We start from the raw sequence: 15,223 nt of genomic DNA, 5'->3' as shown, positions 1-15,223 counted from the left end.
AAACAAAGTCAATTGTATTTTTTTCTCTTGCATTAGTCTGCCTTCCTCTTACACACACATAGTTAATAATTTATTTATTGACCGTTTACCTTTATGTGTGTTATAAAAGATCTGAATATGGTCCATATTTAGATGGTAAAAAGTTTAAAATAAACTGCACTAAGAATAAATCAGAGATGGTTACTTCAAGTGTAGTGAGCTGTGCTATAATATCTTGCATCTTCATAATATAATCGCGAATCAAGCCATTTCTGGAGTACTTTACAGAAGATAGTTTATTCATTAAGATGTTTGTCAAAACTTTACTGGAGTTTGCAAACTGTTGTTCCACATCATTCAAGAAATTGCGGGTTGTCTCATATTCTGAAATTGAATTTCGAATATTTGTACCGACATGCGCTTTCAACATTAAATAAGCTGATTAGAGTACTCCTACTTTTTTGCAAATACTGTTTGGGTTGGCATACTTTTACCTATAAGAGGAGTATATTTATCCTCTCTTAGAGTCAAATCTAAATCCATACACCCTAATGTAAGTATGATTTGTTCTTTCCACTCAGAGTAATTAGGACATTTAAGCATAAGAATAAAATCATCAATAGGAATAAAGGATGAACTCATAACTGAAATAGAAAATAAAATATAAGTTTTATCAATAAAATACCACATCTAAATATTACCACACTAAAATTAGAAAAATACACTTTATATGACATCACAACAACTCCTTTGGGAATAGAGTTATGAGTATAAGTTTTTCTCATTTTTTATACATATATTTTATACGACATCACAACCCCTCCTTTGGAAGTAGAGTTATGAGTATAAATATGTAATCTTTTTATAAGATATTAATTTAAACTTTCTACAGGTCATGCTAATTTTAAGTTTTCCATATGAAAAAATTGTCAGTTTTGGTCAGCCAATTTCTTCAGACGAGTTATAAGAAAATTATCATCTTACACCACCCATAAACTTTCATGTTTGGATCTCCTTTGGGAGCAAACTAAATATAATATTAGGATGGAATTTCTATATGTACTTCTTTAATACGATTAATTTATCCTTTCTTCTGACGAGGCCATTTTGGCTTGTACCTGAATAGTTGAAACAATAAATTAATCTGATTTAGTGCTGTATAATTAACATAAAAATTATCCGAAAGCGCTTCTTTAAAAAAAATTAAGTCATTATTATTTTTTAACTAGAGTCGCTTTGGCTTGCACCTAACTAGTCAAAATAATAAATTAATTCATCAACTTAGCACCAAATTTTAATTAATCTAAAATAATTATGATTATTTAATTTTTTTGTTATGTCCCATCAAAATAAAAGTATAGATACAATAAATTAAAACATGATATTGCAATCATAATTGAAACTTTATATACTACTAGTTAAGGGACTCGCGCGATGCTGCGGGTAGTTATTTTAAAATTTAATTTTAAAAATTAGTTATAAAAATTAATTTCAGAATTTAAATGGTACAATAAGTACATCAAAAAATTTTAGTAGGCATAGTAGTCCTCCATTAGTTAGTGAAATAATTTTAGTAGGTATCGTAGTCCCTCAGTAGTTAGTGAATGAGAAGAGAAATCATTGTTTGTGATTTTTGCAATTAATTTTCGTCAAATATAAAATTAACTTAAGCTGCATCAATTTTTTTTTTATTTTTTAATGTACAATATATATGTGAATGCTCAATATTATAAAATTAATATTTATATCTAATACCAGTAGTCTAAATTATTTAAATTTATTTATATACTTTACATTTATAAAAATAAATAGTAAATTATATATAAATTATTATATAATATAATTATATACAAATAAATACTATAATAATAATAAGATATATATAATAATAAACATACTACTTTCTAAATAAAATTTTATATATATATATATATATTATATGAGTAGGGCTACTATACATCTTATCGAGTAGTGGACCCTTTACTACTACAATAAAGTTGTTTTCGATGGTAGAGCTTTCCGAATCGACGATCCACTCCGTTAACATATGATCTGAGTATTTGAAACTTCTAGAAATAAAATTTCGGTAATTTTTCGAATCATATAAAGTCCATCAGCGGGCATAAATGAAACGGTCAAAATCGAACGCGTCTACAAACTGGATGATCGGATCCCTCAATTTAAGATCGGAGTATTGATCTTTATCTAGGTGTGTTAACGGAATTTTCTATCAAAATTAACGCCTATTCCGATTCTTTTCACCGTTAATACTAGCAAGGTTATCTCATACGCGGCCGTTAAAAATTATCAATTTTGTGAGGGCTTTTGATCATATTAGGTAATTGAGTCGAAAAATTAATAAAATTTAATTTCTAGAAGTTTTTAAATGCTCTAGTCATATTTAACGGAGTGGATCGTCAATTCGGAAGCTCGCATCATCGAAACAACTTAATGAGTAGTAAGGGTGCCCACTACTCATAAGAGTATAGTAGCCCTACTCTATATATATTATATATATAATATATATATATATATATAATATATAATTATAGAAGTCCGGCTACTATAGTCTTATGAGTGGATCGCCCATCGTACTCATAAGCCCCTTCCGCTTCTCACTCATAGAGCTTCCGAATTGACGCATCCACACCGTTAAACGTGATTATCAGCATTAAAACTTCTAGAAATCAATTTCATAATTTTTTCCCGACATCATTTACTTTACGATCAAAAAGGCTCAAACATTGACAAATTTTAACGCAGTATGGGATATCTTGCTAGTTTAAGTGCAAAAGAATCGAATACATTGAATTATTGATAGATAAATTCTATGGCACTACGCTAGATAAAAGATCAATAACTCGATCATTAAATTGAAGCGATCTGAATCATCCATTTTTAAGGACGTCGTTCGATTTGACCGTTCCATTTATGCCCACTTGATCGGACTTTATTATGAATTTCGAAAAATTATGAAATTTATTTTCTAGAAGTTCAAATATCTAGATCATGTTAACGGAGTGGATGCGTCGATTCGGAAGCTCCATCATCGAAAACAAGCTTATGGTACTAGGCGCACTACCATAAGACGTATAGTCAGCCCCTACTCATGTTATATATATCATGAGAGAGAGAGAGAGAGAGAAAATAGAGGGAGTCTCCACGTGGACCCTCTCTGTGGTCCAGTGGCCACTTCGTCCTCGATGGACACCGTGTACCGACTACTATGAGCCTCGATTTTTTTCCTGCGCCCCGCGCCGCGCTTGAGCCCGAGCAGGTGTTGGTGCCGGCCCCCGCTTCAGCGCTGGAGCCCGCACACGATCGAATCGTGCGGCCCGCTCGTGCCTGCGCTAGTCCCCGCGCTGCAGCGCCACCCGACGTGTTTCTCTGTAGCGTGCTGGTGTGCCGGGGCCACACACCGTGGCTCTAGCCGCGCCGCGCACGCTCTCGCCTCCGCCGGCCTGGCCGCGCATGGCCTGCGGCCACGCGGCCCCGGCCCCGCGCCGTCGGCCAGGCGCCGCGGCTAACTAGCAGACACGTTGTGTAGTTATGAGGAATTTATATAGTTATACGATTATTTGACCACAAACATAAGATAAATAAATTTATGATAAATTAATATTGTATGCAAGAATAAAATCTTAATTACATGAATGGATTCTTTATGTTCACAACACTTAATAAATACGAGGATCAAATTCTGATGAATAAAATTAGAAGGATAATAAGCATGTAGTTAAAACAAGGATCAATTTCAGACAGGTTCCTACAAACGTAGTAAATTACAAATATATCTCTATAAAGTTTAATTTTTATATATTATCACTATAAAAATTCTAATATTTTTAAATATGTCCATTCTGATTTATTACCATTAAAATACCGTTTATTTTATAAGTGAAATGATCTTTTTTTTCATCACAAATATGTCCCTAAAATAATCCCAATGTTAATTGAAGAGGGAATAAAAAGGTCAATTCATCTCAATTTTTTTCTAACAAATCCTAATGGCAGATACATATTTGAAAATACTATGATTTTTGCAGAAATAACATATGAAAGTTGAACTTTATAGCGATATATTTGCAATTCACTATATTTATAGGGACCTATATGCAATTAACCCTTAAGCTAGTAATAATAATTTGCAAAAAGCCACAACGGAATCAACTTATGATTGGCCTGTTTTTTAAATAAAGTTCTAAATATGGACTGCACACATGCACTACAACCAGATTCATGGCGACTATTACTAATCATCTTCTTCGTCCTTTCCGAAGTTAGGTTTCGAAACAACAACAACAACATGTTCTTGGTTCCCCCGCCTTTGTAGGCTACAAAACAAAGGCAATATACATCCCCGTAACACTTACTGTTAAATATAAAAATATTTAAAACACCGTTCTCTAACAGCTTAAGCTTTTATAGTACAACGGTTGTTTCACATGGTATCAGAGCAGGAGGTCCTGAGTTCGAGTCACGCCAGGCTCCTAGCATATTAATTTCCTCCCATTTAATTTAAGCCAAAGTCTCGAGTCCAGACGTGAGGGGGAGTGTTAAATATAAAAATGTTTAAAACACCATTCTCTAACAGCTTAAGCTTTTAGAGTACAACGGTTGTTTCACATGAGCTTTTAGAGTACAACGGTTGTTTCACATGGTATCAAAATAGGAGGTTCTGAGTTCGAGTCACGCCAGGCTCCTAGCATATTAATTTCCTCCCATTTAATTTAAGCCCACGTCATGGGCCGATTAAAAAAGTCTCGAGTCCAGACGTGAGGGGGAGTGTTAAATATAAAAATGTTTAAAACACAGTTTAAGCTTTTAGAGTACAACGGTTGTTTCACACTTACACTATATTATTTATTTACAGCTAATCGTATCTCTTCTTTTGAAAGCAAAGTACAATAAAATTTTTCTTTTAATAGTCATGATAGGATGGGTGAATTCAAAGAAATAAATATGTTACTTTAGCAATATAATTGGTGTATTCTAGACTTTTTCCATAATGAGGCTGCAGCCTACAGGAACAAGCCCATATAACCTCCATGTCCAAAAGGAGAAGATGACCACTTGTTTATTTATTAATTAATTAATTAATTAATTAATCGTAGTCCATAAATATTGGGTTCAATTCAGAGATCATGATCAGACAAGCAGATTCAAAATTATAAAACCCTTTTATTACGAAAATCTAAAAATTATCATAATTTGATCTGATTACTTAATATATACAATATTTAATTTATCAATCATGACTCTGATACAAATTGATAGATCTTTATAGGTATGTAAAACAACAATATTAATAAATATATATATACCAAAATTTAGAATTATAAACAAAATAAAATAACTCATAGAGCGCCATAGAGAAGAAATTCTCGATCAATTTGCTGAAGAGAAAAGTATGATAATAATTTGGACGTTACCAACCGAACTCGGGTAATTTGGTTTCTCCTCCCATCTCAGACACTTTCTTTTATGATGTGAAACCGATGATAATTCTTCACTAGAATACACATGAGAAAGTGGCAGGACCAATACCCCTTTATATAGATCGAGTTTAGATCGACTTTTCATTAAAGTCTGATTAGAATTTTTTTTATTTTAAATAGATAAGAAAGAGATAAGATATTATATATCATCAAATAGTTCTATAATTATTAAGATAAATTTTCATCTATAGTAAATTCGAATTAAAATATGATTAATGAGGCTATAATTATGAAAATTCTAACATTTTTATCACATTTCGGTGTTCCTCCCTCATTGCCTAATATGACTAATAGAAAGCTCCATTGGCCTCTCTCTCTCTCTCTCTCTCTCTCTCTCTCTCTGTCTCTCTGCTCTCATCTTCTCTCTCTATATAGTATAGGTATAATATTAAAATTAATTGTAGAGCCCTTATCATTGGAGTTATAGGGATTGATACTTCCGATTTATTGACCATTGTATTAAAAATTTACGGTGTGAAATTAATTGTACGTCCATTCTACGGATTAGAGTGTCCAACGTACCCACTAGAGCTTGCAGTTGTCCCCACAGAGCATAGTATTAATTCAAATGACGTAGAAGATGAGCAAAGACTGATCTAAGGTCAAAAAGTCCACGGAGCGAGCACCGCCGATCTTTTATGATTCTGAATAGGGCAGAGTATCTTGTACTACTCTGTATACCTATATTATATATATATTATATATACTATATATAGCTCCTCAGATATATGATAATTATAGGTTGGGCTATACTACATCAATATGCAGGTATACTTAGCCCCTTGTACTCGATAAGCTTCTTCAGCCGTTGGTGAAAAAATGTGCGGTGTAGGATGAGAGTTGGTTAATGCTGTTAATTTCGATAAGTGGGCTCTCTCAGGTGAGTGGGTGGGGCGTTGATTGCAATAGTATAATTTTAGCGGGTTGCCGGGGTGAAAGCTAAAGTAATTTAAAGGGGTAGATCAATATGGCAAGAAACAACAGTTCCGTTGCCACCTATTTGTTTTCGATGATAAAGCCTCCAAATCGACGATCGGCACCGTTGAATATGATCGGCACCATTGAACATGATCTATACCACTTAAAGTGTTTAGAAATCAAATTTCAAATCTTTTCGACATCATTTGCCTAATGATCAAAGAGTTTCAAAATTTGTAATTTTAATGGTTGATATGACGCGTTTTCTCGTTTAACGGCGTAAAGATATCCAAATCAATTGAATTTTTGTTAGAAAATTCTTTAAATTATTTAAAACAAGATCTATACTCTTGACCTTGACTACAAGACTTCTATCATCATTTTTTAAAGAATATTCATTTTCAGTCGTTCATTTTTGTGTCCACTCGATGGATAAGAAAACAATATCGAAAAAATATGAAATTTGATTTCTAGATACTTCAAGTGGTATAGATCATGTTCAACGGTGCCGATCATCGATTTGGAGGCTCCATCATCGAAAACAAATGGGTGGTAACGGAGGCCGTTTGCTACCCATTTAATTTTGGATCTGGGTGGGTCTGGATACTTAACTTAATAATATACTTTTCGATCGACTCTATTTGAGTAGATCTGGATAGTGACGACTTATATACTATCTGCTTTATGACCGGGTATATATCGGTTATGGATCAGGTTGAAATTAGATATGGGTACCCGTTTGTATATTTTTTTTATAAATTTTATTAAACAGTTTATAAAAAAATAAGGAGTAAAATAAAAAAAAAAAGAAAAAAGTAGTAAACAGAGTGACTATAATTTTCACTAGCATGAAAATATACGGAGACTCTTCATCTATAAGTCGTATTCAAATTGATTCCTCAATTTTAATTTTATTTACTCTAGAGTATTTCACTAGGATCGGGTCCGAGTCCGGATATGAAAATTTTTCTAGACCCTACTCATTAAAAGGTCGGGTTCAGGTCGGATCCAAGTCGAGTATGGATATAAAGTATCTGAACACATATCCGAAATTTTAATAGATAATTTTTTTTATCTGTGTTGTATTTATTTCTTATCGGGTTTCCATTCAAGTCTGAATAGGATCCAAATGGAATATGGAATATGGGATACTTCGGCCGGCTACTAATAAACGCGCGCGCGCACACGATATAAAACCACACAGAGTTGTATCGTATTGAGAGGTACACAAAATTACACTACTAGAGAGGAGAGAGATCAAGGATCGATAGATACATGGAAGGGATTGTTCATCGGACGGTCGAGATCAACGGGATCGCCATGCACGTGGCCGAGAAGGGTCCCGTGGACGGGGCGGGGACGGGGATACTACTCCTGCACGGGTTTCCGGAGCTCTGGTACTCGTGGCGGCACCAGATCGTCGGCCTCGCCGCCCGTGGGTACCGCGCCATCGCGCCCGACCTCCGCGGGTACGGCGACACATCGGCCCCGCCGTCGGTAAACTCCTACACCGTTTTCCACATCATCGGCGACGTCATCGCCCTCCTCGACGCCCTCGAACTCCCTCAGGTTCCGATCCTTTTCTTATTACTGATGTATCTCTCAATTTATAAGCAGTATCTTATACCACTATAAGAAAATTTTAATATAAGAACGCTTTTAGTTGACGCTCGGAAAAAACGTCTCTATAATATAGCAAATACGTACTGACGCTTTAAAAAATATTATCATATAAATCTTTTATTGTATCAAACCAATTTATTAAATGATAAATTTTAATATCATTTTAAATTTTGACGATTTATAGCGCGCGTCAGAATTTCAAAAAATTATGATGCTTTAAACCGTAAGAATATATTTTACTGATACTTGGCGTAAGCATCAGTATATACGTCGCGAGTTTTTATTTGCCGACACTTTCAAATGTGACGCTATATTATAATGGAACGCTTTTAAGTATCATTAAATATTAAAAAAAACGTGTTCTTAAATATTCCTTTTTTAAAAAAAATAATATTTTGGATATACGTTGGGTGTTTAGTAGATAATTAATGATTCTTAAATTTAAGATATTTATTTTTAAAAAATAATATTGTGGATAAATATGTAGTAGGTGTTTGTGGTGGGGCACGATTGGGGCGCTCAAATTGCGTGGACCCTGTGCATGATTAGACCGGACCGAGTGAAGGCGCTGGTGAACACGAGCGTGGCGCACATCCCTCGCGACCCCTCCGTGAGCCTGGTCCACCATTTCAAGCACCTCTACGGGGATAACTACTACGTGTGCCGATTCCAGGTTCAATTAATTATCTCAACCATGTGTATTTTTATTCCCTCTTCCTATTAATTTGCTTATTATTTGTGTATGACACCACTAATAAAGAAAAAAGAGGCTAAATTACACAAACTTGAATGTCAATATTTGTTTTTTTCACTTTTTTCTCCGGTCATTTAAAACCTATACTTTATCCTCCTGAAAAATAAAAATATTCACGGGAGGATACGATATAACAAAATGACCAAATCTTCTTCATTTCCTCCCCCATCCTCCCCCAATTCTTGCTCATCCCGGTAGCGGAGGAGGGCGAGGGCGTATCTCTAGACATGGACAGAGGGGTGGGCGAGGGTGAGTCGGCGGAGGGCGAGGCGGCGACCGAGGGCATGGGTGAGGGTTTCAGGGGTATTTTAGGTATAAAAAATAAGATATAAACGGAACCCTAACGGAACACTGATGGCGAGGGCCGAAATAAATATTTTTTATTTTTCAATGGGGTAAAGTGTATGTTTTTGAATGACAGGAGAAAAAAGTGAAAAAATAGGTAATGACAGAGAAATTTTCTATAATTTAGCAAAAAAAAAAGAGTTAATTTCATACAGATCCCTACAAATATAGTGAATGACAAATATATCTCTACAAAGTTCAACCTTTATATGTTGTCCCTACAAAAGTTTTAATATTTATTTAATCTTTGGATTTGGTGCATAATAAAATATTTCTATTATTCATAAAAAATCATTTGTTAGTACCTTTTTAAGTCATCTCAGGTTAAATTTAGATTAAAATTCTATCAAAGTTAAAATGAAGTTAAATGTCTCTTTTGCCTCTAATTTAACGACAAATAAGAAAAATTGATGACGATAGAAGAGTATATTTGAAAAGATAAAAAATTAAAATACTTATTTTGCTCCTAATTTAAGAACAAATATAAGAAAAGTTTGTGGCTGTAGAAGGTAGGGTGGCAACCCAGCTCGCTGTTCGTGAGCCAGCTCATTTTCGGCTCGAAATAAACTCGAGATCGAATCGCTTATTTAGTAAACGAGTCGAACACGAAATAAGATCAGCTTGTTCGTGTTTAGCTTAAGTTGTAAGTCGAATACATATATATATATATATATATATATATATATATATATATTAAACAGAGTGTGCCCAAAGGGCATACAGACTCTGCAAATATAGTTTACACCTCTTGTAGAAGAATATATTTGAAATGACGTAATATAAATTTCATAGAAATAACGACGGTTAATTTTCAACAATTCACTAGTAAAATTTAACTCTGTAAAGGGTATATTTGAAATAGTTTGGAAAGTTTAAAGAATANGAACACAAGCCGGCCCCAGCTCACTTGTGTTCGGGTTGTTGACACCTCTTGTAGAAGAATATATTTGAAATGACGTAATATAAATTTCATAGAAATAACGACGGTTAATTTTCAACAATTCACTAGTAAAATTTAACTCTGTAAAGGGTATATTTGAAATAGTTTGGAAAGTTTAAAGAATATTTTTAATATTAACCTTATAAGAGAATTAAATAAAAAAGTCAAAATTTTTTTAGGTATATATAAGCAATTATCCCAATTATAATTATATCAGCCCAATTGACGACCAAATAATGAAAATATTTATTTATTTTATAAAATTCCTAATTCGCCTGGAAAATTATTTTAAATCAAAATGGAGGATAATTGATCGTAAGCAACTACAATAAGAAAAAAAAGAAAAAAGAAAAAAAAACAAGGCCCATTTCAAATAGGCAACACAGTTGAGAGGGTCTAAAAGTATTTACAGTTTACAAAATAAGTATTTCAATAATAACTCTGTACTTAGATGTTGGTTTAGTATTAAAAAACTAATATACTTAGATGTTGGTTTACTATATCTGCCGTAAACTGAGACCAGTAGACCTGACAAACTCAATTCGTACTCTCGCATATCTGCGAGCTATTCGTAAATTTACGGGCATGGATATTAATTTTTCTATCCAAAAAGTTACAAATAAAATGAATGGATATATATTAAATTATGAATATTTTGGACAACCTGAGTATCCATAGGTACCCACAAGTACTTGCATAGATAATATTTTTTTTAAAAAAATAAAATAAATAAAAAGGTGACTTTTTTTTTATTTTACCCTCTTTAGAATTTTATCACTAATTTCTTCTATTATCAATTTTTTTTATTATCTGTTCTATATTGTGATATTTTGATCTTTTAAAATTATATATGTATCATTTGTATTTAGAAATTATAACAAGCAAAAGAAAAACAATAAAAAAAGTATATTATGAGTAATTCGTATACCCATCTTCCTACGGGTGGATATGGATAAAGATGATGGCTATTTAGAAATTTTTAGATAAATTTTACTCGCATCTGCATAATTCACGGGTAAAAAGATTTGCTCGCGTGTTGCCTAATATGTTTGTTTACCAAGTCTAGGTACTAGCAAGTATGCACAATTAGGAGTTATTTGAGAGACCAGAATGATTAACTGAAATTAGAAAATAAAAAAGAAAAACAGTTAAAATTTGGTTATTCCTCCAATTAATTCACTTAAATTATACAGACGCACTGTCCACGGGCCAGTCTCGTTACTTAGCCTAATTCAACTTTTAAAAAATATAGAGCATTTTCAAATGTAACGGATAAAACGAACGAGCCCTTCAACAACAACATGTGTTAGACATTTCTAGAGAGGCATTTCACAATGTGAGGTGTTTGTGCAGGAGCCAGGAGTTGCAGAAGCTGAATTCGCAAAAGTTGGCACGAAGAATGCCCTCAGAATGATGGTGACGTTGCGCGATCCGCAGCAATCTTTTGTAACCCACAAAGATTGGCATTCAACCGGCGAAGAGATCGCGTTACCGTCTTGGCTCTCGGAGGAGGACCTCGACTACTATGCGAGCAAGTTCGAGAAAACCGGTTTTACTGGCGGGATAAACTATTATAGATGCCTGGACCTGTAAGTTTGCTGTAACCTTTGTTCTATGATGCCTAGGGTTGGCAATCTCACTTGCTGTTTGTGAGTTAGCTCGTATTCGGATCGAAATGAACTCGAGATCGATCGCTTGTTTAAAAAATGAGCCAAATATAAGCTGAATTTTTAGCTTGAAATCTTAACAAGCAAAACACGAGCTGGGATCAGTTCTCTCTCTCTCTCTATATATATATGTGTGTGTGTGTGTGTGTGTGGGGGGGGGGTTTTAAAAATGCCAGAATATTTGTTCTGTTAAGTCTCTTTTACTACCGTTGCATTGATCTTGAAACAATACGACGGCCAAAAAGCACATTGACTTTCTATGCTTTTAAAAGCACATGAGCTCAACTGTATGTATATATACTGATATACATATAGAGTTGAGCTGGAATGCTATTGATAGCAAACGAGCTTCGTTGCCATTCATTTTTTTCGATGATGAAACTTCTAAATTGACGATCGACACCATTGAACATGATCTATACTATGTGAAGCATCTAAAACCCAAATTTTATATTTTTTCGATATTATTCTCTTATTTATTAAGTGGATACAAAAATGAACGGTTGAAAATGATTATTCTTTAAAAAGTGATGATTATTTATTGTTCGAATTATTTTTTAGGAAAAGGAAATCACTAGTTTTTCATAAAATATGAAAAAAAAAAAAAGGTTTTCCATAAAAACCTATTTTCCTTACAACTAAAAAGACGAAAATTTGAAAAGAAAAAACAACTTTTTTCTTGAATTTTTTTTTTTCACACTTTGTGAGGAATCAAACAGCTCCTAAGTGAATTATTTGCATTTTTTTTCTAACTGTTCGAGTTTTTGGAAGTAATGGTTAGCGTCAACAATCCGACACCTGTACACATCCGATGCTGCAGGCAATAATTTGGTCTCATTTTGGGTCAACCTACAACATTTCAACTTCTAACATGCTGCATTTTTTTTTTTTTTTTTTTTGGGTGGTGCAGGAACTGGGAGCTGACAGCACCATGGGCAGGGGCAAAAATACAAGTGCCAACAAAGTTCATTGTTGGAGACCTGGATCTCACATACCACTACCCAAACATACAAGATTACATACACAAGGGTGGGTTCAAGAATGAAGTCCCCTTGCTTGAGGAAGTAGTTGTTTTGGAGGGAGTTGGGCACTTCATCCAGCAGGAGAGGGCAGAGGAAGTCACTGATCACATCTACAACTTCATCAAGAAGTTCCAGTAGTGCATAATTTAGTAGTAGCCCTTTCAAAAGTGCTTCTCCATCATGAATGGGTGAGACTAATTAGTTTGTGTTCTGCATAATCAAACAGCATTGCTGTGAAGTATCTGCTGTGTCTTTGTTCTCTGCATGTGAGAGTTCAAATAAAAGCAACTTTGAGAGTTTTCTGTCTTATTTTTGACTAATATTTTTTGAATTATTGTGACCAAGTTCCACCGTCACGGTTTGTTGTGTTGTTTAAAGGAGAGCCAGCATTTCCCGTGTGCGAGAGGTCAGGTTAGGTGAGTTATATTCGAATGATGAGACTGGCTTAATTGAATCACAATTGAGATCTATGGGTGCTGTGTTCTGTACGCTTTAAATAAATATGATGTAATCATAATTTTAATTATTTAAATTATTTTAATAAGCTAAGTATAATATTAAGAATAGAGGTGTTTGGTTCATAAACAAAGGGAATAAGCTCTTGGTCCTCGCCTTGTTCCGAACGTTGTGTTTGTATTTTCTCGGATCTCGGAATAAATTGGTAAAATCTGGTATAAGGCTGAATTATTTATTCCACCTTTTTTTTTTTTTTTTTTTTCTAGAACAAGTTTGTTTCAAGTGGAAACAATGTTAATTAAAATCTAAATTTAATTTTAACTATAACATTAAATTATTAATTAATCTAATTAATATATTTAAATCATTATCCATTACTTAAATAATAAAATAATTAATTAATTTATTATTTATAATTAATTATTAATAATTTAATGTGTTTATCTATAAACTAAATATTATATTGATCAACCATTAATATTTTTATTAATCTAATTAAATATTTTTACTAGTTAATTATTTAACTAAAATAATTTACTAACTAATTTAAAAGTTAAATTATACTTTATATTTAATTAATTAACTGATATATTTTTATTGTCTTATATAATATTCACAGCTAATAAATTTATTAATTTATTAAATTTATTTTAATTAATATTTTGATGTTATTTCAGTAATAATCTAATTTTTATTCAAATATAAAATTAATCTAATTTCTGCTTATATCCAAACTTATTTACTTCCGAACCAAACACAACCTTAAAAAGATAAAGGAGTGGTTGTTTGAATATTGGAGCGCTAAATAGAATAGTCCGTTTCATCTGATTAATTATTATTATTATTTTTTAAGAGATACTGCTTTATTTATTTCATTTTTGAAATAAACTTAGCTGGAAATGTGAATCAACTAGGTTTCGAACTTGGGTCTCGGGTACCAACCACCAAATCTTTGTCACCTGCTCTAGGAACGATCGGTATTTAATTAATTATTATTATTTGTTTTTGACGTGGAGCCAAAGATTCCTCTTCGGCGCCGAGGATCATTTGCGCCGCAAGGAGACGAGAGGAGCAAAACACGGCATCAAATGGGAATGGAATCGGGGGAATGGAATAAGACCACCGTACAAAAAAATCTTAATTATTTTTGTTTTGGTCATTGCTATTTAGGTTGGAGCTTAGGATTTATCTATGTATCACGGGTATTTCTGTAAGTCTCGCAAGATCGTGTCAGATACGGACGTGTCTGTGTCAGACACGTATTCGATGTAAATACTTGTTGGACGCCCATTTAATGCCGCGCATACAACTATATATATATATATATATATATATATATATATATATATATATATNATATATATATATATATATATATATATATATGGTCCGGCTACTATACTATTATGAGTACGATCGCCCTCGTACTCATAAGTTGTCTTCGATGATAGAGCTTCCGAATCGACGATCCACACCATTAAACGTTATTTACAACATTTAAAATTTCTAGAAATCAAATTTTATAATTTTTCGACATCATTTACTTTATGATCAAGAGGTCACAAATTTGACATTTTTTAACGGCCGGTATGGAATACTTGCTAGTTTAACGGTGTAAAAAAATCGAAATTTGTTGAGTTTTTGATAGAAAATTTTATTCACTATATAGATAAAGATCAATAACTCCGATCTTGAATTGAAGGATCCGATCATCCTTTTTTAGGACGTCGTTCGATTTTGACTGTTCATTTTATGCCCACTTGATGGATTTTATTATGATTTCGAAAATTTACGAAATTTATTTTCTAGAAGTTTCAAATACTCTAGATCATATTTAACGGGGTGGATCGTCAATTCGAAAACTCCATCATTGAAAACAACTTATGAGTACGAGGGCTTCAATACTCATAATAGTATAGTAGTCATGGCCTATATATAGGGTCCGGCTACTATACTATTTTAGTGTCCGGCTACTTTACTATGTAAGATGATAATGATAAATATTTTAGTTTTTTTATGAA

The 15,223-nt window shown here is 33.1% G+C and overlaps 1 protein-coding gene across 2 annotated transcripts; it reads left to right on the top strand.

Annotated features, from left to right (window-relative positions):
* On the top strand, positions 7,645 to 13,001 carry LOC109719578 (epoxide hydrolase A-like). 2 transcript variants are annotated; one of them, XM_020246342.1, is made up of 4 exons: positions 7,645 to 7,964; positions 8,509 to 8,691; positions 11,411 to 11,646; positions 12,635 to 13,001. In XM_020246342.1, exons 1-4 carry the CDS (start codon positions 7,671 to 7,673, stop codon positions 12,882 to 12,884), a joined length of 963 nt encoding a protein of 320 aa, XP_020101931.1. In that variant the 5' UTR covers positions 7,645 to 7,670; the 3' UTR covers positions 12,885 to 13,001. The 2 variants fall into 2 exon arrangements, with proteins under 2 accessions (XP_020101931.1, XP_020101932.1); XM_020246343.1 differs by having other exon boundaries at positions 8,509 to 8,741; positions 11,530 to 11,646; positions 12,635 to 12,999.

The sequence above is a fragment of the Ananas comosus genome, linkage group 13, assembly GCF_001540865.1.
Source record: "Ananas comosus cultivar F153 linkage group 13, ASM154086v1, whole genome shotgun sequence".
NCBI classification, from domain to species: Eukaryota; Viridiplantae; Streptophyta; class Magnoliopsida; order Poales; family Bromeliaceae; genus Ananas; species Ananas comosus.
The sequence above is the reverse complement of the archived record's forward strand: the minus strand, read 5'-3'. Positions and strand labels throughout refer to the sequence as shown.